Source organism: Camponotus floridanus, unplaced genomic scaffold (assembly GCF_003227725.1).
Source record: "Camponotus floridanus strain SB8 unplaced genomic scaffold, Cflo_v7.5 scaffold125, whole genome shotgun sequence".
Lineage (NCBI taxonomy): Eukaryota > Metazoa > Arthropoda > Insecta > Hymenoptera > Formicidae > Camponotus > Camponotus floridanus.
This window is the reverse complement of record NW_020229243.1, coordinates 254948-279644: the sequence shown is the minus strand read 5'-3', so window position 1 is coordinate 279644 and position 24697 is coordinate 254948. Positions and strand designations below refer to the sequence as shown.

The following is a 24697-nucleotide window of genomic DNA, read 5'->3' as shown; positions in this document are numbered from 1 at the left end:
ATTAGCGATATTTCAAATGATTACGATTGGCAATGGGAAATTTTTTATCGAGATAATGCGAAAAAAAAAAATATTTTCTTTGCTCGACCGGAACGTGAAGGGGAAAATTTGTATACACAGTAAAAAATTTTGTGTTAAATTTAACATATTTCACATGTCCCAATTTATCCATTCTAATTTTAATGTTAATTTAACAGAAGGCAAGTATGTAAATAAATAACACAATTAATATGTTTAAAAGTTAACACTTAAACTTTATTTAGAAATAAAGTTTATGTTAAATTGACATATTTATAATGCTAAATTTAATTAAAAGAAAATGTTATTTTTACATTTTTATGATAAATGACAGAAGAGATATGTCGATTTAACATATGGAAACTGTTATAGAGAGGAAAATAACACAACTTATCTGTTCATTTTTTAACATATAACATATTTCATCAAAAATTCGTGCATTTACTTACATATTAATTGTGTTGTTTTAACTCTTAGAAATGGTGAATATTAACTCAACACGGAAATGTCAAAATAACGCAACGATAAGATGTTACATTAACATAAGAGTATGTTAAAAAATTTAACACAAAAATTTTTACACGAGAAAATTTGGGCAGAAGTACAAAATGTGTTTTGCCGTGTAACGTTGCGGGGAGAGGAGAGATTTATGGGGACTAAACTTAAATAGCTGTTGCTACCGCGAGAAATTCGCCAGAAAATGGCGGTTATGAGGTCATAGCCGGCACGCGGGCAAATTGCCGCCGTCGCCGCGGTAACAATGCAATTTTCGCAAGATTCGTTTAAGGCAAGGATCAAAGTCCCGCCGTTCCGTTCCGGTAGATCCGGCGCGCAGGATCGACATCTACGCCGACGAGTGGCATTGCGGTTCTGGACTTTGTTCGACGCTGATGGTCAATCTCCTTAAGAAGAGCTCCCGAGCTCCTCCGGAGGGAAGTGCCCGTCTCATTTGCGGCATCCGGTAGTTCATTTCTCCCCTCGCTCTCTCTCTCTCTCTCGGTCGTTCGAAAAGTGTTGCGCTTGCTGAGGTCGCGCAATTCTCCTTTTTACTCGAAGCAACTTTTCGCGTACTTTTCGCGACTGCCGTCAAATTACACGTTTAAATATCCCTCTTTCCCTTCTCATGGCGTCCCTCTTCTCTCGCGCGACTTCTCTTTGGGATCCTTCCTGGGGATGTTTCCTCGCTCGCGGGAGGCCGCATATTGAAATGGCAAATACTCGGATACGCCTTAATAACGCGTCGCGATCGGCACGACTTATTCCGAGGCAAAAGTCGCGGAGCACGATGGCGCGGAGGTTCCCTTTGTAAATTCCGATACTTTATTGTACCGCGCGGAGCTTTCAATTCTCCTTTACTGCTCGCCCTTTCCGGGTGGAGGGTCTCTCCGGCGCGTCACGAACTTTCGATAAATTGTAAATACCACCGTCGGGCGCGCCGTTATTGAAAGACAGTCGCGAACTGATTGCCGAGTGCTTTCGTATCGCGGCCATTTCTCATGACGTCTGCTTAGAGACTTTTATTACCGTCGCGGCGAAGCTCTCGTAAAGTCTCGAGACGACTAATAATGGATATCGTAATGTTAGTCGTCGAGGGCGGGGGGGGGGGGGAAGATAGATAGTTTGTATAATCATGAAATATTCGGAAATACACACGGTATTCGGGAATACGTCAGATTTGTACGATAAGAGAATTTCGTCTATACTTTATGGACGAAACTCTTTGACTAATTTAGGGTGAATTGCGTGAACGTCTTCTCCACTTTTCTCATCAGTCAATATTAAGCGTCTCGTAAGTTAAATTAAAATTAAATTAAATTAAATCTCAAATTACGGTTTTCTGCAAAGCCCTGAAATTAACTGCGGATTGAAATTTTATTATTTATATTTAGACTTAAAAGTGAAGCTTTTTTTTTTTAGTTTGCTCTTCCTTTTTTTATGATTCATAACTCAAATTGTTTTCTTTGAAGTATTTTTTCTCTTTTTTTGAAGTATTTTTTCTCTTTTTTTGAAGAAGGAGTTTAGCTCTTCGAATTAATTAAGGAGTTTTATCAGAGGGAAGATGAATCTACAGTTGTAGATTTCAACGAATCTATACACACACAGTAAAAAATTTTGTGTTAAATTTAACATATTTCACATGTCCCAATTTATCCACTCTAATTTTAATGTTAATTTAACAGAAGGCAAGTATGTAAATAAATAACACAAGTAATATGTTTAAAAATTAACTTAACCTTTATTTGGAAATAAAGTTTATGTTAAATTAACATATTTATAATGCTAAATTTAATTAAAAGAAAATGTTATTTTTACATTTTTATGATAAATGACAGAAGAGATATGTCGATTTAACATATGGAAACTGTTATAGAGAGGAAAATAACACAACTTATCTGTCCATTTTAACATATAACATATTTTATCACAAGTTCGTGCATTTACATATTAATTGCGTTGTTTTAACTCTTAGAAACGGTGAATATTAACTCAACGCAGAAATGTCAAAATAACGCAACGATAATATGTTACATTAACATAAGAGTATGTTAAAAATTTAACACAAAAATTTTTACATGAGAAAATTTTAACAGAAATACAAAATGTTTTTTTACCGCAGTAAAAAATAAAATGTTAATTATAACATTTTTCATGGGTTCCACAAAGTCCACTCTAAATTTTAAGTTAAAATAACTCATTCTAAAAATGTCAAATAATTGACACAATACTTTACATTTATTTTTGTTATCGTGACTTTAAGTGTAATGTAAAAATAACATACAAATTAATTAAAAATTACATGAAAAAATAGTTACAATAATTCGTAAGAAATGTTGAGAACATTAATAATAGTAATTATTTTATAATAGTAATTATTTTATTATTTTTATTTTATTATATTTATAATAGTAATTATTTTAACTTGAATTATTTGCAATAAAAACATTTGATTTTAGTAAATTTGATTATTTGTCAAAGTTCAAGATTATTTGAGGAATCATTTTAACTTTTTTTAGAATGTTAAACTGACTTTGAGACATATTGATTGTTTAAAATAATTATGTTAAAAATACTCAAAATAATATTCCATTTCTAAGAGACATGTACAAAGTGTTTAATTATGAAGGTGACATAAATGTAACATATGAAAACGTTATAATAATAACATACAGATTGTATATTAATTTTACATTAAAATACTAATCAAAACGTGGTAACACAAGAAAATTTCAACATGTGGATGCACAATTTTTTACTGTGTAACGTTATAAGACAGCAACGTTATAAGACCTTTGATAAATTCGATGCTGTTCGCTCATCAAGAATATGAAACGATAAGTGGCAGAATCCAGAGAACAGTAGCGTTATAAGACGTATCGAAATAAATTAATTTCGATGTCATTCGGTTATCAAGAATGAAACGATAAATGCCAGAATCCAGAGTCATCGTACAACGGATTCGCTTCATGTACAATATTTTCCGTACGTGTCGGCAGTGATAGACTTGTTTGGCAAACGGACCTGGCGGATCTATTTTGCACGAGACTTCGACACATGCCGTGGCCACACATGGCGCGCCGTGATACGTATAACACACGGCAAAAAATCCGATATAAATCGAATCACCGTAAAGCACACCATTGTTCGTTGTATATAGTACAGATGCTGTACTCTAGCGCGCCGAACAATACTCGGTAAAATCTGCACGGCTAAAAAATGATTCGCGAAACCACCGGTTGGTTATTTTTGCGCGCGTGATCTCCCGAGAGTTTTGGCGCGAAATGGAATTTGCTCGATAAAAATTGTACGTAAGATTGATAAAAAATCGACCGACGGGGATTTTGCTACGATTAATTTCTAACGCGAGGTCTTGGAGGTCTCGTAAGCTTTTCCAAATTCGCCGTTGTTCACTTACAAAGGAACCGTATTTCGAGGACACCCGTTTCACGGATCGTCAGGAATTGGAGGCATTTGATAGGACGCGAGATACCTCTCGAAAATGAAAAGCGAAACCACCCCTCGCTCCCCCCTTTATTGTGCGCGCGAAATCGGGCGTCCCGTTAATTAGACATAATGGAACATTCACAGCGAGATTTCGAGCGCATATTTATACGGATGGCTTTGCCCGAGGTATTTTAGTATTTCAAGTCGCGATCCCGTCGCCGCCGAAAGAGGAGGCTGGCCAGTTTTCTCCCTTTGACCCTACGTCGTTTTAATCTCCTCCGGGGGAGGGGGCAATTAATCCCGCTCGCTCGATTAAACTCTTATTCTAGGTTTAATTAAAACTTCTTTTTCCCCGCCATTTTCAGGCGTTATTCTGGACGATAAGATTGCGTCCATGATACGAGGATCCGCTCCTTACGTCCTTGGAGACCGAATCCGTCGCTGATTGATTTTCGAATTGAGCGGCCAAGTTTTCAGCGAGATGCAACCAAGATGAATTACCTTCAGACTGCATGATTTCGTTGAGGAATTTGCATTTTGCAATGTTCCAAGGAAGAAGCAGTAAACGTCTCTCGAATCAAAATGCTGCGTCTCGATAATCAAATATACAGGGTGTATCTTAAAAAGCTCTCACTAAGCAAATAGCGTTATTCCTGATTAAAAACCGAGTTGAAAAGTCCTGAACCATTTTTTCCCATAATGCTTAATAAAGCAGTAATTAATGAGTAAAGTCGCGCCAATAAAAAGACAAACTTCCTCGTTATCAATATATGAGGATTTGGATAAGCAAAAAAAACAACTGTTTTGTGTTAATTTCTAAACGATTCATCTTTTCAGAAATCTTTTTAATACCTAAATCTGATTAATTATTTCATGAATCTTGGAAAAAAAAATGGTTCAGGACTTTTCGACTCGGTTTTTAATCAGGAATAACTATTTGCTTAGTGGGAGCTTTTTAAGATACACCCTGTATACAAGGCAAAAAATTGTGCGTCCACATGTTGAAATTTTCTTGTGTTATCACGTTTTGATTAGTGCTTTAATGTAAAATTAACATACAACCTGTATGTTATTATTTTCATTTTAAATAATCCACATGTCTCACAGTTAGTTTAACATTCTAAGAAAAATTAAAGTGAATCTTGAAATAATCTTGAACTTTGACATGCATAAATAAATTCAAATTTACTAAAATCAAATGTTTCTATTACAAATAATTTAAGTTCAAATAATTACTATTATATGTTAATGTCCTCAACATTTCTTACGAGTTATTGTAACTATTTTCTCGTGCAATTTTTAATTAATTTGTATGTTACTTTTACATTACACTTAAAATCACAATAACGGAATAAATGTAAAGTATCGTGTCAATTATTTAACATTTTTAGAATGAATTATTTTAACTTAAAATTTAGAAATTATAAATATCTTAATGTCGCTAGTCAAATAATTAAAGAATCATTGAAAAAAGTGTAGTCGACTAAACTAGCCAGAAAATTTGTTTATTAATACGACGTTTCGACCATATAGTCTTTATCAAGTATATACGGTGTAATAAAAATCAGGAGACAGGCATAGACGATAATTTTGTAAATTGCACAAGTCACATTAACAGAAAACGTTATTTAACTAGATTTGAGAGAAATTGATGCGTCCGTGAGAGACTTTGTCAAGAAACTAAAAAGATTATCATCTATGTCTGTCTCCTGATTTTTATTACATCGTATATACTTGATAAGGACCACAACCATATGGTCGAAACGTCGTATTAATAAACAAATTTTCTGGCTAGTTTGGTCGACTACACTTTTTCCAATGATCCTTAAAATTTAGAGTGGACTTTCTGGGACATGTGAAAAATGTTGAAATTAACATTTTATTTTTTTTACTGTGTATTATTGAATGTTGCCAAATTTCTAGACATTGATTCTTCGACAGATACTTTATAATAAAAATTTTATAACAATTATAAAGAACATATATATGTGATTTTTCAAGTGGAGTCGAGGCTATTCAATTTCAATTTGTTCGGCAACTGCGTACTTCGATGTAGCTTTGTGCCAGTCTTCGTTTTGAAGCTATGATATATAGCTCAACCGACGAGCGTTTTTGATACCGCGGCTTCGTTTCAACATTAGTTGATAACGAAGCGGACGTGTGCTGAGAAATAACAGGTTCGTTTCTGGAAGGTGGCGGAGAAGTAAGATTGCGTATATTTTTGCCCGGAGGAAAACTCTCGTCGGATATCTACGGCACCTATTATTGGAGCTATAACGATCCACGATCGCCGTTATAACGATTTTAATTAAACGTGACTGGCCGAGAGAAGAACCCTCGCGTAATGGAGCGACAAATTAATTGCACTTGGAGGAAACGTTTGATCTTTTCCTGGGAAGCGTGTCATATTGCGTGTATATGAAATAAGTCGCATTAATCGAATATTTACTTGGGATCCTTTCGGGGGAAAAGGGAAAGGAATCGATTCTTCCTTGAAACGGAGATTCCAAATTCTTCTGAATTACTTGTGTATAATTATGGGGCTAATGAATAATGAATTTATTATTAAACGCCTTTATTTTGATTTTAATTAATTTAATTATACAAAATATGATGATACTTTCTCGTACAATTACGATACGTAAGAAATGTAATTTGTTTAGAAACACTTTACTTGATTCCAAAATGGAGGAAGGCGCTTGTTTTCTGCTCTCCAATCTTTTTAACTCGACGCTTGTGTTGGTGTTTTCTACGCTTGGCGACTCCTCCCCCCCCCGCAACGCGAGGAGTTGAAGTATAAAATATCGTTAGATGGATTAAATATCCTTGTTTTGAGTCACGTCTCGTTTGTTACGAGGACGAAGGAGGACTCGCACGGGCGATCCTTCTTCCGGGAGTTAATAATTCCCAATTTTCCAGAAGTCACCCCCCGCGCAAGACCTCTTCCATCTCGCCTGCGCATCAATTTAGCGCGCGATTCGCCCTTCGCGCAACAAATATATCCCACATACGGAGCACGAGGCTTCGACGCTTATTTACCCGCCAAAGTCCCCGATTAAAGGGACACTTAATATGAATTAATGCCCGCTTTCTTGGCGAGAGACGAGCAGAGGAGACGCGCAAATATATTCTGCGAAGTCGAAACCGCAGCGCGACCGTGGCTACCAAGTTACAAACTATTTCGAGTCCCCATCGATCAAGCCCGAAAGTCGCTTGTCGGCCGAACGAGCATGAATCAGCGAGGCTTATTGAGCGTCGGACGTATCTGGAGCTCTCGCGATCTGCAGATCGGGAGAATCTCGACGGAGGGAGGAGCGGGGAGGAAACGTTGTTTGTCGGTTTCCGGGGGCGAGCGGGGAGAGGAAGAGCAGTGCCGGTTCGGCGGCCACTTAAAAATTGATCGAAGCCTTTTTACGACCGGTGCTCCGTGTCGGGGTTGGCTGCCCCGAATATCGTGGGTCCGCAGAGAGAAGAAGCGGCACGTCGCGTCTCCGCGACGCGGCGGCGCGAGGGGTGGAGAGGGTAGGACCGGTTCGCGGTTCTTCGTGCAAGTTCGGCAATCGAATCGCAAAGTCGTGCTTTCCCCTTCGTGTCTCTCCCTCTTGTTCTCGTCCTTCCCCTCTCTTTCTTTCTCTCTCTCTGTCTCTCTCTCTCTCTCTCTCTCTCTCTCTCTCTGTCTCCCTCTTGTCAACCGACTTGTCTCTGTGTTGCACCCTTCGGGCGATGCTGCAGCAGCAGCCGGGAGATGAGTATGCGCTGCGTGTGCGTGGAGACGATCTCTATGTTCCCGCGTCCCCCCCGCTCCCTCTCGGAACGGTTTCTCTTACGAGAGCGAGAGGCTCTCTCTCTCGCTCTCTCGCTCTCTTTCGCTCTCTCGCTCTCTCTCGCTCTCTCTCGCTCTCTCGCTCTCTCTCGCTCTTTCTCGCTCTCTCTCGCTCTCTCTCGCTTTCTCTCGTTCTCTCGCTCTCTCTCGCTCTCTCTCGCTCTCTCGTTCTCTCGCTCTCTCGTTCTCTCGCTCTCTCTCTCTCGCTCTCGCTCTCCTCGAATGAGAGATTCCGAGCACGATGGAGATGCGACTGGCAGAGGACGGAGCGGAACCGTCGAGGATCGTTCACGACTCGCGCCAGACATCCTAGAGCTAGTTTCGAATGTCCGCGTCCTTCGTTTACCATCTAGCTTCGCGTTTCCACCAGACGAGGTGCGAGAAAAGAATATATATATATATATATATATATATATATATATATATATATTTATTTATTTATTTATCCGTTTGTTTATTTGTTTGTTTATTTAGAACGCGATAAAGGATTTTTAACTATTTAATTATCTAGTCGCTAGACGAATAGAATCCAGAGACAACATGTGTCAAATATTTGTGCGCGCGCGCAAAAAAAAAAAAATGCTAAAAAAATGGCATGAATAGAGGCCCCCGTATCTCTTCTCGATATTTACTCTCGTATTGACGACGGCATATTCATCGATATTTTTCTTTTTCGAAGCCAGCACGGATATCGATATTTTTTGTCGACTGTAATAACGAGTAAAGTGTCGATGCTTTTTTCCGATACCGTGTCCTCGGTCCATGCCGGCGGGGGCGAGGGGGAGGGGGAGGGTAGAAAAGAGGGGAAGGGCGAGAAGATACGGACAGGTTGCGTGCAATGTCCGCTCGTTCTTCTCTCCTCTCTCTCTCTCTCTCTCTCTCTCTCTCTCTCTCTCTCTCTCTCTCTCTCTCTCTCTCTCTCTCTCTCTCTCTCTCTCTCTCTCTATGCGGCTCGTTTCGTCCGTCGATCGCGTGTAATGGTAACGACGACGACCCTGTGTACGTGCCTATGCGTGCGTACATACATGCATACATGCGTGAGTGCATACGTGTGCAAGAAAGACGCGCTGGCGTACGAAACGCAGGACATCCTCGTCCTACTCCGGGATCCTGCGGTAGGCGCGTGCTCACTCCACTTGGGTGCCGCCGCCGGTGTGTGTTTGCGTGTGCGTGTGTGTGTGTATGTGTGTGTGTGCGCGCTGCCGCCACCGGGTCGCTCGGTGGGGGTAGAAACGATTGGTGGACGCTGCGTCGAGTTAGACGCCGAGGAGATCTCGCACGTCAGTCGCGCGGTGGCCGTCGTCCTAAGCGCTACGCGGTCCTCGGTGTCGGTTCAAGACGAGCTACCTTGCTCGGTTATACCTGCCCGTTTTTTACCTTGGTTCTCGTTTGACGCGCGAGATTCTCAAGTCACAAGTCACGCGAGGGATCTGGAATCTCGGGGAGGCCCGATCTCTCCGTTTCTCTCGCTCCCTCTCGGTCCTTCTCTATGGGTTCTAATCGAGAGATCGAGGGTGCGTTTGCTCGACATCGACGAGGAAATAGTGCGAAGCGTGGGATTCTGTAATGGCACATTTCGGAGCACGAGTCGGGCAGTTTACGCGAGACGTCGATGTCGCGCGAATAACACGACACGTCTCCCTGCACATCGGAATGCGGGATATTGCAACGGGAGGCGATATTAGCTTGTCGGCGTATCATCGTAAACGGATAACATTCTGATACAGGGTTAACGTCTGCTAAGCGATTTTCACGTGACGTGACTCTCTAATCGTCGTCGGTCCTTCTTCGGAAACCAAGCTGAATTGCGAGTACAGAATTGATTAAAGAATACAATAGGATAACTTGTCCTCTGTCGTGAGAGGAATGTACTGATTACGAAAACAATACCCGGACGAACCGTGATTTGTTCAAGTGTTGTCAAAAATTAATCGCGCAATTATTGTGATAATTCGAGATCCGCGGACGAACCTATCGGCGCTCGGTCGTAAAACGTGTCGTCGTTGATCGAATCTCTCGTGCATCGCGATCGAGTGAAGTCTCCGTGACACGTTCTCCGGTTAGTCGTGGCAGACTTTCTAATCGCGTGTAATAAACGCGCGGCGGACAATAACCCGCAACCGGTGACGTGACGCGGTCGCGCGTGTGATGATCAGGAGACAGAGGACCGGTACGGAAACCGAGCGCAGGCAACGAGTTCGCTAAAGATGCGTGGGCTCGTCGATCGGCACGAGGATCCCGGCAGAAGAACGCTGTCGTTGGCCCATTACTGCCTGCTATTGCTGCCGGTGTACCACGTGCTCGCCGTGACCAGTGAGCTGCCGCCGAAGCTCGATTTGCCGGACCATTGTACGTGGGATTCGCGCCAGGATGGCTCGCTCACCTGCGTCCATCGTTACGCTGCCGGCAACGACTCGCTCAGGACCAACTTTTCCCAGGCCACGAGCGAGTACGTGACCGCTATGAACGTGGTCTGCGAGGGCGAGGATCTCGAGGACGGGACCGGCATTTTCAGCGTCGACAGCTTCCTTCATCTGTGGCGGCTGCGGTCGTTGAAGTTGACCGGATGCAAGCTGGCGCACTGGCCGGCCAAGTTGCTCAGCGGTCTGCGCGATCTTCGTAATCTAACGGTTAGAACGCTAATCGAACGCAAGACCAAGTACAGTCTGGAACTGGAGAGTGGCGCGTTCGACAACACGCCGCAGATCGAAAAACTCGACCTGTCGTGGAACAACATCTGGCAGATACCCGACCGCCTGTTTTGCCCGTTATCCAACTTGGTAACTCTGAACATTTCGTGGAACACGCTGAGGGATATAGTCGAGCTCGGATTTCGCGATGTCGGCGAGAAGCTGTCGAGACGTCAACAAGAATCCACGTCGACGCCGTTCCCGTGTTCCCTCGACGTCCAGTCGCTGGACGTGTCGAACAATCAGATTTCCGTTCTGCCGACTTACGGATTCTCATCGTTGAAGCGGCTCAGAGTATTGAATATGTCGAGCAACGCGATCTCCAAGGTGGCCGACGAAGCCCTGCATGGACTCAGATCCTTGGAAAGCCTCGACCTGTCCGGGAACAGAATCGTCGCTCTGCCAAACGAGATGTTTCGAGATGCGACCAATTCCCTGAAGGAGTTGAGTTTGCAAAACAATTCCATCAGCATGATGTCGCCCGGCTTGTTGACTAACATGACTCAACTGGTCACTCTCGACCTGTCGAGGAACGTCCTGACGAGTTCCTGGTTGAATTCGTCGACCTTCTGCGGCTTGATACGCCTTGTACTTCTCAACTTGTCCCACAATCGAATCAGCAAGCTGGATCCGGCGCTCTTCAAGGATCTCTACACCGTTCAGATTTTAAATCTCCAGTTCAACGAAATAGAAATGATTCCGGCGGACACATTTTCTCCGATGAGCAACCTACACACTCTCGAGCTGGCCCATAATCGTTTAACTTATCTTGACGCTTACTCTCTGAACGGATTATTCGCGCTCTCTTTGCTGGCCCTGGATTCAAATCTGCTCGAGGGAATTCATCCAGACGCCTTTCGGAACTGCTCGAGTATGGTGGATTTAAATCTGTCCGGCAACAATCTTGAAAGCATACCGGTGGCGTTAAAAGACATGAGAATACTGCGAACGCTCGATCTGGGCGAGAACCAAATCAAGAGCCTCAACAAGCCCGGCTTTCGGGGAATGTCGAGCCTATATGGACTACGAATGATCGGTAACGAGATTACCAACGTCACGCAGGAGGATCTCGTGGAACTGCCGGCGCTGCAGATCTTAAATCTGGCCAGGAACAGAATCGAATACGTGGAGGACGGCGCGTTCACCAAGAATCCGGCGCTGCAGGCGATTCGATTGGACTCAAATTTGTTGCAAGACATGTCCGGCATCTTTGCGAGCGCGCCCGGTCTCCTGTGGCTGAACATGTCCGACAACAAGATCGCGCAGTTCGATTACGCCTACTTGCCCGAGAAATTGCAGTGGGTGGATTTGCATAAAAATCTTATTACGGATCTCGGCGTCGCGCCACGGAACATGGAGCTGCAGTCCTTTGACGTGTCGTTCAACCAGTTAACGAAAATAAACTCGCGGTCGATTCCGGATTCCATCGAGCTACTGTTCGTCAACGATAATCTTATATCATCCGTGGAACCGCAGACCTTCGTCGGGAAGATGAATCTCACTCGAGTGGATCTCTACGCGAATCTGATTGTCAAGATGAACCTCTCGGCGCTCCAGCTTACTCAGATGTCTAACCGGCAGGTTCCGGAATTCTACATCGGCGGAAATCCCTTTATATGCGACTGCACTACGGAGTGGTTACAGAGGATCAATTCGCTGCAGCTGAGACAGCATCCGAAGGTGATGGATCTCGAGTCCGTTTACTGTAGATTACCGTACGATCGTCACAAGTCGTTTATACCTCTGCTCGAGGCCAAGCCGTCGCAATTTCTGTGCACTTACAAGGCTCATTGCTTCGCCCTCTGCCACTGTTGCGACTTTGACGCCTGCGACTGCGAGATGACGTGCCCGACAAATTGCACTTGTTATCACGATCAATCTTGGTCGGCGAACATCGTCGACTGCTCCAGCTCGGGCTACAAAACTCTACCCGGTCGATTGCCGATGGACGCGACGGAAGTTTACCTCGACGGCAATAACTTCGGGGAATTGAACTCGCACTCGTTTATCGGTCGTAAAAACTTGCTCATTCTCTACGCGAACGACAGCAACATTATCGCGATCCGCAATCACACCTTCAGCGGTCTAAAGAGGCTGATGATGCTCCATCTGGAGAACAACAAGATAAGCGCGCTCAACGGCATGGAGTTGGTGCCGTTGGAGAATCTCAAGGAACTCTACCTGCAGAACAATCTGCTCATGTACATCGATAACGGGACGTTCCTGCCGCTGCGTAAGCTCGAGGTTCTGCGTCTGGAGAACAATCGGCTCGGTACGTTCGCCCTCTGGCAACTGGGACAGAACTCGTATCTGGTCGACATCGGTCTCTCCAGCAACCCGTGGAGCTGCGAATGCTCGTATCTGGACCTCGTGCGGGAGTGGATGGCCCGGAATCAGGCCAAGATCAACGACTGGCAGAGCGTCACCTGTTCCCTCGGCGTGCCTATAACTCTCCCGGCGAACGGATCGGTCATAAATTGCGCGGCATTAACGGGCACGACCTCCGTCGTCGAGACGCGCCCGCTCGAGGCTTATCTGCCGCTGCTACTCGCCACGGTCGTGCTCGTCTTCGCGACGATCGCGTTGGTGTGCGGCGCCTTCCGGCATCGCCGTACCCTCAGGACCTGGGCGGCGAGCAGGTGCGGCCTACGGGCGTGCTACAAGACCGCCGCGTTCGAGGACCAGGAGAAGCCGTTCGACGCCTACATCTCGTACTCGGCCGTCGACGAGGCCTTCGTCTCGACGATCCTCGTGCCGGGTCTCGAGACCTCGTACAGGCTCTGCCTGCACTATCGCGATCTCGGCGCCGGCAGCAACGTCGCCGACGCCGTGGCCGAGGCGGCCGACTCCTCGAGGCGCACCATCCTCGTGCTGTCGAAAAACTTTCTCCACGGCGAATGGTCCAGATTCGAGTTCAAGGCGGCCCTCAGAGACGCTCTCAAGGGTAAGGGCCGCTCGGTGATTTTGCTCCTGGTGGGCGGTGTGTGCCCGCGAGATCTCGACGCCGATCTTAAGAAGAGAATCTCGTCGCACACCGTGCTGGTGTGGGGGGACAAATTGTTCTGGCAGAAGCTGAGGTTCGCCATGCCGGATGTGTCGCCCGTTCCCGTTCTAGAGAGACCACTGCCACTGCCCCCGCCCCCGCCGCCCCCGGGGCACCATCAATGGACGTAGAGCTGCCGTTATTTAGGTAAGAAAAATATTTGGAGAAGGAGAGAAGGAATTTTTCTCGTATTCTCTTGTTGTCTCATATTTATTTCTACACACAGAAAAAAAGGAAGTGTCAAATGAAAATTTATATTAAACTAACGCGTTCATTGTTTCGTGTATACGCAACAATTTATAATCTTCTTGGAAGAATTTAAGCTTAATTTTATTTTGTTTTAAATTTCAACAATATTATAGGCTTATTTTAATATTGCAATTGTCACCTCTAGAATATATTGTGACAAATATATATATATATATATATATATATATATATATATATATTTGTCACAACGATACGATGATAATTGTTATTAAAACGATTCAACGCGCACAAAGTAAATTGAGTAATCTACATTTTCACTCGACACGTGCGTTAATAATAATCACGTCCCGCGCGATTAGAAAAATTTTAATACCTTTAATTTTAATTCTCTTTTTCTTCTTAAATTCCAACAACGCGTGTTTCGCGAAGGAATAAATATTACCTGTAGAATTGCATATTGCACAGCAAAAAAATAAGTGTCAAATCGAAACTTATATACTTAAACTAACGCGTTCATTGTTTCGTATATACGCAACGATTTATAATCTTCTTGGAAGAATTTAATAATTTTAAATTTCAACAATATTATAGTCTTATTTTAATATTGCAATTGTCATCTTAAGAATATATAATTATTCAATTCTACTTTAAGAAAATTATAATCTTTGAGTTTTTTTCCATTCAAGAAAATTAAATCTTAAATCAAAGGAATATATTTTTCTCGATTGAGCTGTATAAAATCAGGCTTCATTCAAGTAAGCAATTATATTTTTCTTTAATTAACGCAATATAATCTCATGTTAAAACTTAAATATATTTTCAAAACAAGAAGGTCCTTTTTTTCTGTGTAGAATCTACGTCGCATAAAATATAATAAGATGTATATCGCGCAAAATTGCACGAATCGAAACGAACGATTTAAAAAGTATCTTTGATATTTTTCGCATGCTTTAATTCATGATGCGAGTTATTAGGATTCGATAAAGAACAGGCTCGATGTTACTGATTTGGAGATATCGCTTTTACAATAATTTCCAATAAATCTACCGCACTGCACGTACATTCAGTGAATATTTGCATATGAATATCTATCGCATATCGAAATGTCCAACGGATTTCGGGATATCCGATAGTACTGCCATTATTTATTACTGCATGAAAAAACGTTTTATACAAAAGTTATTAAAGCCCTGTAACATCGGGAGCGAAATTATCGCGCTCATCTAAATAAAGTCATTTGTGTGAAAAATAATTTAATTCTCCGCGTCGCAAAAAAATGCATTATACGATATACCTTTATTATTTTTCCGGGATACCGTATCTCTTTTAAACGAACAATGATTTATATTCGAAAAATACGAGATATACCTGATCGATTTCCAACGGTACGTATATTTAATCTCTGAATTATCAGTATTTATATTTCCAATTATTATAAATTTGCGTAGGAGATTAGCGCGTGTCGTTTTAGACATTTGAATCTTGTAATTTCCGATGCAGCTTGAGAGCAAATATTATCTTTCTCAACAGTAATCTTCTTCGCGTACATAACGCGACTGTGTATCCTAAGTGGGAGTGACGTTACTTCCGGTTGCAGGAACGCTTAGGAAAGTCGATTGTCGGGTACGGAGCCGTTGGTCGTCAACCCAGTAGAATTCATAATCGATGCTCGCGCGCGTCCATAAAGCACGTCGCGATCCTAGGTGTACGTATATAATAGTAACGATTGAAATTATATATAATTCCTGAACGACAGGCTAACGAGAGGCGGTCGTTCTGCCATTGAATGCGAGCTGTGGCCCATTTAACGGCGACGCATTTCGCTCCATTGTGATCGTGGGGAAGGTATGAATGAGGTCATCTTTCCGTGCGCGAGGTCGGTTTTATGCGAACATATGGATCGACGGGGGAAATATACACGAAAAGTCGCATTAAATTTGTCGTTACACGTCCGCCCGCGGCCCAGAAACTAGAAAAGCCCCCATCAATCGTGCTCCCGATCGTTCGCACATAACTATTCTCACTCAATTAGCGATTAAGTACACTTTGTCCAAATGTCGTCCCTCGTCGGAGGCACAGAAGACCGTAAACCTGCCGATCGTTTGCTCTTAAATGCCGATCTGCTCGAACAAAAGCCCTGATTGTTACGCGACAAATGCAGTCGTGATTGTCATCGATTTACTCTCATACGTTACATTAACAAAAATTAATATATATTATATAATATGTAAAATGTATTAATTTTTGTATGTATTAGCAAAAATAATTAGCAAATTAATCAATAGCTGGATTTTAATTACATTGTATCACGCGTCGGATTGATTACGAGGCGACTATTCTTGACGGCACATTTTTATGTTTTTTAAAAATTGTTTAATTTTGATTACATAATTGTGGAATTTTTTATAGATACATTTGAAGAAATTAGAAAAATGATTTTGGGACAACGCGATAAAAATAATGTAGCAAAGTAATAAACTTTGTCTTCGTATAGCCGAGATTACTCTAGATTGGGATGTAAGAAACTCTTGCAAAGTTTTGCAATGTTCTTCTATAGAATATTGTAGCTCACTGAACTCGTATTCGTAAGAAATAAGGTCAAAAAGTTGAATACAATTCCGATTTTGACACGGTTAAAGAAAGAAGAGTGTAATGTATATTTGTGTGTGTGTGTTGCAAAAACGTAAAGTTTGATTATTCTTTTTCAAACTTCGAAAATATAAAGTTAAAAGTATATATAAAAGTACAGAGATGGCCCGCAAGAGAATTTAAACATATGAATTTCCAGCGCTTAGACAATACGAGATAACAATCGCTGTTATTAGCTAATTTATGCCTCTGCAAAGCACGGAAAGCGTTGCAAAATTTCCTCTAGAATTAGTCATCTTCATGTTTATCTTCTTAAGACAATATTGCTCGTCACGACTTGAAGTTTCAAAAATAAACATGACGAATGTTTATAACTGCATTTTTTAACAGTTATGCAAGACTACTCATCGCATTCATCATTTTGTTCCTATTCATTTATAAGAAATAGTAATCTAAATAATTATTAAATTTAAAGATCAGAAATAGGAAGATTTACTCCTTTTTTTGTTACACATATATTTATAAAGTTAAATATTCCGATTACATTTTTATGATATTTTTACAGGAAAAATATTCCTTTAACATATTTTTACAACAAGGTATACATAAAGTACAATGAACATCTTATTTATAAAGCAATATTAATTAAAATATATTAATTAATACATCATCATGTCAATAATTAACTAAAATATATTTCTCTTTTCTTATCTTTTCTCCAAAAAGATTTATTCTCGCCAAAGAGATGTATAAAATTACAAGTAAAGGTGTAAAACTATCCTAGTACATAATTAAATAAGGAATAGGAACATATTTACTCCTCTTTCTTTTTATACAAATATTTAAAAAGTTAAATATTTTAGGGAAAAAAAATTTGATTATATTTTTATGATATTTTTACAGGAAAAATATTCCTTTAAGATATTTTTACAAGGTATATATAAAGTACAATGAACATCTTATTTATAAAGCAATATTAATTAAAATATCATATTAATTAATACACCAATCAATAATTAATAAAGATATATTTCTCTTTTCTTATCTTTTCCCCAAAAAGATTTATTCGCAAAAGAGATGTATAAAATTACAAGTAAAGGTGTAAAACTATCCTAGTACATAATTAAATAAGGAATAGGAACATATTTACTCCTCTTTCTTTTTATACAAATATTTAAAAAGTTAAATATTTTAGGGAAAAAAAATTTGATTATATTTTTATGATATTTTTACAGGAAAAATATTCCTTTAAGATATTTTTACAAGGTATACATAAAGTACAATGAACATCTTATTTATAAAGCAATATTAATTAAAATATCATATTAATTAATACACCAATCATGTTAATAATTAATAAAGATATATTTTTCTTATCTTTTCCCCAAAAAGATTTATTCTCGCCAAAGAGATGTATAAAATTACAAGTAAAGGTGTAAAACTAGTACATAATTAAATGTAAAATACATATAATTACCTAAATAATTATTAGAGCGGTGATTTTATTTCGCGTTCTGCTCTTCCGCCTCGGCAAATGACAAGCAATTTGGTGATCCGGCCGACTCTCGCGCCTTTGTAATCACCAGCCGAATAGAATTATCTCTGTCGCGCAGATCGACAATGCGGAAAAGGGAGGCCGGATGACGCGCGCGCGCTCACGTAACGTTACATTAAAGCCGGCGCACGGGAAAATGAGGAAAGTCAATTGATCGTCTGATTCCCCGCAATCCCGCAACACAATGCCTTGCGTCCCTGACCGCAGACTGCCGGACGGGCCCTCGATTTTCTTTGTATCAGGTGGCCCGACCGCGTTAACTTTCCTCGACACGCTTCAGTTTCAGCTGTTACCCGAGCCCCGCGCGAAATGGTGGTCGCGAGAGGGAATTGTCGGAGTCCGAAAGGTCCCTTTTTATCCTATAAACATCCAGTTTGGCGCCTGCGTGGTCGGCGCTTCCATTAAAAGCTAAGCCGCCGGTAAGCCGCATCGATACACTAGCTCTCTCCCTCCCTCGCATTCTCTTCCGACCCTCGGCAGGGATTACGCAAAGAAGTTATTTAACCGGACAGCGGAACGCTCGCGCTTATTGTCGGCGGCGATTGCTCTCGTAACGGGGAATGGACCGCGAATAATCCGCGAAATCTCGCGACCGAGACGCAAGGTCGCCCTTTCACGCCGACTTTCAGGAAGAAAAACGATGTCGCGTTTTTTTTTTCTTTCCTATCGTGATTTATCGCGCTCCGTACGCTTACCTTTAAGAGCGGGATTTCGTTGTCAGTTTCGGTTTCGAGTATGATGTACGACGTCGCGGGTGGAAGCAACTTTTTATCGATCGCGCTATCATACGGTAGTCGCCAATAACGAGCGTTTAAGCAATTTGCCGTCGTTGTCGAATTCGGGGGATCCTCCTCCCGAGAACCCGGGCCGGAAACTTGCGGGCCGCGTAGAATGGGATTCGTTAAGGGCGCGCGAGTTACCCGCGTGTTTCCGACGATGGAATTTTCTCCCCGGCCGTGCGATTCTTCGGAGAAAACCGTTTAACTGCGCCACGACGTTATCGCACGAGGACCGCGGGATTTATCAATCTTCGTGAGAGAGAAAAAAGGGAGAAAGCCTCGCCAGAGGCGAGCAAGACGCTTTAATAGAACTCCCGCCGGCCGAGGAAACGTACTCGAAATGTCTAGGCAGGTAGGATCTTCGATCGTGCGGAGGTATACCTGCCTGCGCCGTTCGTTCTGCACTTGACAAGGGCACGCCCGAGTCCAGAAGACAAATGGCTGCGCCTTGTCGACCTTGCGTATCCTCTCTCTCGCGCGCGCGCGCGGCGAGAGAAAAGGAACAAGAAATTGAAAAGTGATTTGTATACTAATTCGTTTTACGCAAACCCGTAGATGGGCGAGCGCATTTCGGCCGTGGAATGGCCGTTCATTAGCAGATCCTTTGCGTGCACACGCCGTTTTCTTAGTCACGTCGGGGAAACGATCGTCTGCCAAAGCGCGTTTCCAACTTCTCCACCTAAGGATTTCGTCTGAAACTGCGATTCCAAAGTGCAATAATATCCGTAATCTTTTTTTACCTTTTTTATTTCATTCGCAGCTGAATAATTAAATTGAAAATTTGCTGCCATTTTTTTAGGAGGAAGATTCGTTAAGGATGTTTTGTATGTCCCAGCAAAAAGTGGCTGAAAATTAATATTGACGAATATATCCACTTTTGGTGTATTTTGAGTAAGAAATTGTGGAATTTATTGCATTTTTACTGAAATATTCCGAATTTTGTTGATCGAAATGATTAACTTTTGGCAGAGAATTTCGCCTTGTGACAGATACATGGCTAACTTGATTGAATTATATTTAATGTCTTTATAACCAGTTAGTACATAATTAGTGTATAATATTATTTAACCAAATATTTCTTCTGTATCTAAACTTTTGCAAATTTTAAACAAATTCTGAATATTATTTCCATGTGTTTTTGTCACTTGAATCGACGTGGTTATACGTTTCCCATAAGAACACATGTTAATTCGGTGCAAATTAAAATCTTTACAACTTGTGAACCCTTTAATGAATCGATTTAAAAATTGTACTGAAAATTCTAAACACATTCTGTACAATTTTCATTAAATTCTCAATATTTTGAAAATAATTACAAAACATCCTTAACACGATTGTATCTCATATAATATTAACAATAATAATGAATAATTTATTAATAATATATTAATAATTTAACAATAATTTCCTTTATTTTCTAATTTTACTTTTTATATAAATAACGAAGAAGGTCTGAACCGGAGAGAGAATATATAAATAAAAAATGTTGTCCTTTTTATTAAAAAGCTCATACGTCCATTTCGCTATTAATTTTTACGATAAAAATATCTTTTTAATATACGGAAGTAATTTATCTTTTCAAGATATTTTCTCGGCAGTCGAGAGACGAGATCCATTCTGCCGGCGTATAACAAAGTGCTTTAGTTTTAGAAATAAAATAGTATATACAGCTAATGTGTGTGTGTGTGTGTGTATATGTATGTGTGTGTGTGTGTGTGCGAATGTAGGGAACATAATAGAGACGCCGCGTTATTTTCATTCATAACACACGGAACTCTTTCCTCGTGGTATGCATTCGCGTTAAGGCCGGCCTCTCTCGCGAGTATCGCCCTCGGCGCGCGCTAACTTCGTTTATTGCGGAATCGAGAGCGAATTAACTTCGATATTTGTTAGCGCGTTGCCTGGCGTATAACCGCGTGCAACGCGTAAATTGCAAATTAACTCTAACTCGTAAATTTGTAAATCACGTATTGTACGGCGTATGCTTTCGGTACAACGGATACGCGTAGGTGGAATAAAAAGAGGATTATATCCCCGATTCTCTTCCGCGCAGTGTGGCGAAGGAGCGATCGATTTATGTTTGTGGCCGAATGAATCCGCCGAAAAGAGAGAGAGAGACCCTTTGCGGTGAGTCACATCCGCTCCTTTCGCGTTACGTCGACGAGGGGGAGAAACGTCAAACGGGGTGGTATCGCAAGAAGAAGATAGTCCACGGGCGCCGTATTTTATGGCGCCGCATTTATATTCATAACTATTTCGCGTCGTATCGATCGCGTTTATAATTGCCGTCCCTTATATACAATCCGCGCGCGCGCACGTATCCTTGCAAATATAAATATATATCGACAATAAAGGGTCTTTAGCGCGTACAAGAAGAGTCCATTAATACGGCAAATATTTTGTTATTAGGACTCGCGAGGGGACGCGAAATAAAGTATACAAATCTCACGGAGTGTCTGAGGAGGACCGCGTAAATTTTTCAAGAGGCACTCCCCCTCGTTTCGAGCAACTTGTCGCCCGCCTTCATTGTTTAAAGAAGGAAGAGACAGAGAGAGAGAGAGAGAGAGAGAGAGAGAGAGAGAGAGAGAGTGAGAGTGAGAAGAAGAACGCTTCTCTCGAAGAAGAACGCTAAAGGGCTGCGAGAGTCGGGCAAGTGTGCTAATAAAAAGAAGGGAGAAACGTCGCGCGCGATAAGATGAAAAGCGGCGCGTATTAAAGGCCGGAGTGGCGCTTGAGAGAAGCAACCCTTGGTGAATGATTGCACCTACCCACCTACCTACGTGGCATTTGTAGCCGTAGGAGAAAATCGCTAAAGGGCGAGAGAAGGCTCTCTCAAATTGACCAAACACGCCGCGAGAGATAAGTCGTTTAACGGCTTTACACCGGGAAGCCGTCCTCGTGACTCGAAAGAAAGCCGCGAGACGATGCCGCGGGTCGAGCTAAAAGCGTTATAAAAGAGCGCCCGACCCCCTCTCCCGCCTCTCCTCAAATATCGCGCGCGGATGCAGGTGTATCGTTGCACCCGATAAGATTAGCGGGGGACTTTGAGAGGCCGCCGTCATAAAAGCGCATTGCACGTCACCCTCGCCGGAACGACCGGATTCGTCACGCGTCACGTTTGAAAAATATTACAGCCGCTGCTCCCAACTTCCGGCTTCTTTCCTTAAGCCTCTTATTTCTCACATTGCTTTGCGCGATGCGTGAGAATTATTCCGAAATCTCGGGAATGTAACTTTAATGGAGTTTCTCTGACTGAATTAGAATTCCCTTAAATGGATGGAACGTCGAGATGTGTCTCGATTGTTTCCAAATATAAGGCAGAATTATATAAAGCCGAGAAAAGTTTGTCGAGTACCAGTTAATTAATAATTAATACTTGTTTTAAATAAATATGGGTCGATCTTGAGAATTAACTTTTCAGATTTCAGTTTTAGTTTAAAAGAAACCCTTCCCGAAAACAAAGTTTTGAAATAATATTATACAGTAAAAAATAAAATGTTAATTAACATTTTTCATATTCTAGAAAATCCACTCTAAATTTTAAGGATGTTGTATGTTCAATGTAATATGACAATTATCCACTTGATTATTAAATAAATGGAATATTACAGTTTGATCTTAGCTACAGTGCAGAGATGTATTTTTTAATATTTATTGCGTTTTTACTGAAATATTCCGAATTTTGTTGATCGAAATGATTAACTTTTGACAGAGAATTTCGCCTTGTGACAGATACATGGCAAACTTCATTAAATTATATTCAATATCTTTTTAATCAGTTAGTACTTGTATAATATTATTTGACCAAATATTTCCTCTGTATCTAAACTTTTGCAAATTTTAAACAAATTTTGAATATTATTTCTGAATATTATTATGTGTTTTTGTCATTTGAATCGACGTGGTTATACGTTTCCCATAAAAACACATGTTAATTCGGTGCAAATTAAATTCCTCACAACTTGTGAACGCTTTAGTGAATCGATTTAAAAATTGTACTGAAGATTCTAAACACATATAAGGACATTCTTTTCATTAAATTCTCACTATTTTGAAAATAGGTACAAAACATCCTTAAGTAAAATAATCCATTCGTCGCATATATTGTATTACTTATTGACAAATTAAAAATGTCAAATAATTGACACAATACTTTACATTTATTTTTATTATCATGACTTTAAGTGTAATGTAAAAATAACATACAAATTAATTAAAAATTATATGAAAAAATAGTTACAATAATTCGTAAGAAATGTTGAGGACATTAACATATAATAGTAATTATATTAATTTAAATTATTTGTAATAAAAACATTTGATTTTAGTAAATTTGATTATTTATGTATGTCAAAGTTCAAGATTATTTCAAGATTCACTTTAACTTTTCTTAGAATGTTAAACTGACTTTGAGACATGATGATTGTTTAAAATGATTATGTTAAAAATAATATTCCATTTCTAAGAAACATATACAAAGTGTTAAGTTTTGAAGTGACATAAATATAACACTTGAAAGCGTTATAAAAATAATAACATATAAGTTGTATGTTAATTTTACGTTAAAGTACTAATCAAAACGTGGTAACAGAAAATTTTAACGTATGCACGCCCAATTTTTTACCGTGTATTGAACCTATAATATTTATATACAATCTAATGGGTTTCGGATAAATATTTGCATACATCAATTTTCTAAAAACTTTCAACCAAAGGATAAAACTCGAAAATGAATGTTTCGATATACTTGCTCGATTGTATCCCGGTGAGACAGAATGACACGTGATTCTATCTTCCCGATTCAGTCACCGATATTACAGACTGAGAAATGTTACCTCGTATCGGCCCCAAGTATCTACTCGGATCGTCTCTCTCGTGACGAATCTCGTCATTACTTATCCATTGATCGACGACTCATCTGACAGCGTTTTCGCACGTTTTCGCCGACACGTTTCGACCGAGCGTGAAAACTAGCAGAGTGCTTTTCGTTCCAAACAACATTCTGCTATACTTCTACAACCGGTCCGTCGCTCGAAATGTCAACTCCCGTCGAGGCCCCCGGGAGTTTCGTTCCGGGTATTGTGAAGAAGGTGCGCTCGTCGCCGGCTTATTTGACTCGTTTCGTGCGCGGGTACCACGAGCTACATTTCCACCCGCTTCCGACAGGAGAGCCCGCACTAAAGGCGGATCCGCACAATGGCGAACAGAGGGAGAGAGAGAGAGAGAGAGAGAATAGGACCTCCCGGTATATACAATTCGGGACATTGGCGGAAGATCGGAGAAACTTGCTGTAAAACACCACGCGCCGAACTCGACAATGAGAGGGCCAGAGGGCTCGGGGACACTTCCGGAGCGCATTTTGCCGGCTACGACGACGACAACGACAATGCAGCCACGGTACTGATATGCCAATCTCGGGGATGTAATACCGCGTGTCGATGTCTACGGATACCCTTGTCGAAAACCCTCGTCAGTCTCCTTTCGGCGAGCGAATCCGGAATATCCAGGGACGCGTCTTCCGGATCATTGGCTCATACGTCGAGACGTGACTATATGTGTACGGCTTTCTATGGGAATCCATTCTTTTTCGCGAATCGCAAACACATGTACGCCCAAACGAACATCGGTGTCGAATCTCATCGATCGTTTCTAGGTATAATGCCAATTAGTATAGACTTGCCATTATTTTTTATTCACATCAATTTTTGCTCGCTCGGAAAAATATACGATTCGAAGAATGACATTTTTCAGTCATTTAAATTTTCTTTTTTAATTAAATTTTTAAAATAATTGTAGATTGAAAAACTAATTAAAAGTATTTTAGTCGTCTAATTTAACTATAATTTTCAGATTGCATATACGTACATGGATGAAATGAATTACATGCATTTTAATTGAAAGGATTAAAAGAAATTAAATCAATTTTTATATTATTTTATATTTTTTGTGTCACAGATTAGTGCGTATTTCTCATTGTGTTAATTAATTAATTTACTGTTATTAAATATTTGCAAATGGAGACTTTTGATTTGTGAAAGTTGAACCGGT

At 40.9% G+C, this 24697-nt stretch overlaps 1 protein-coding gene across 1 annotated transcript in view; it reads left to right on the top strand.

Moving 5' to 3' along the window:
- The first annotated feature begins 9058 nt into the window (after positions 1–9058).
- The window catches only part of LOC105252427 (toll-like receptor 6), a 66012-nt gene continuing 50373 nt past the window's right edge, over positions 9059–24697 (top strand). The window contains exon 1 of the mRNA XM_011259778.2: positions 9059–13663. Coding sequence (XP_011258080.1) covers positions 9991–13647 — 3657 coding nt within the window. The 5' untranslated portion in view covers positions 9059–9990 and the 3' untranslated portion in view covers positions 13648–13663. The remainder of the gene's footprint in view (positions 13664–24697) is intronic.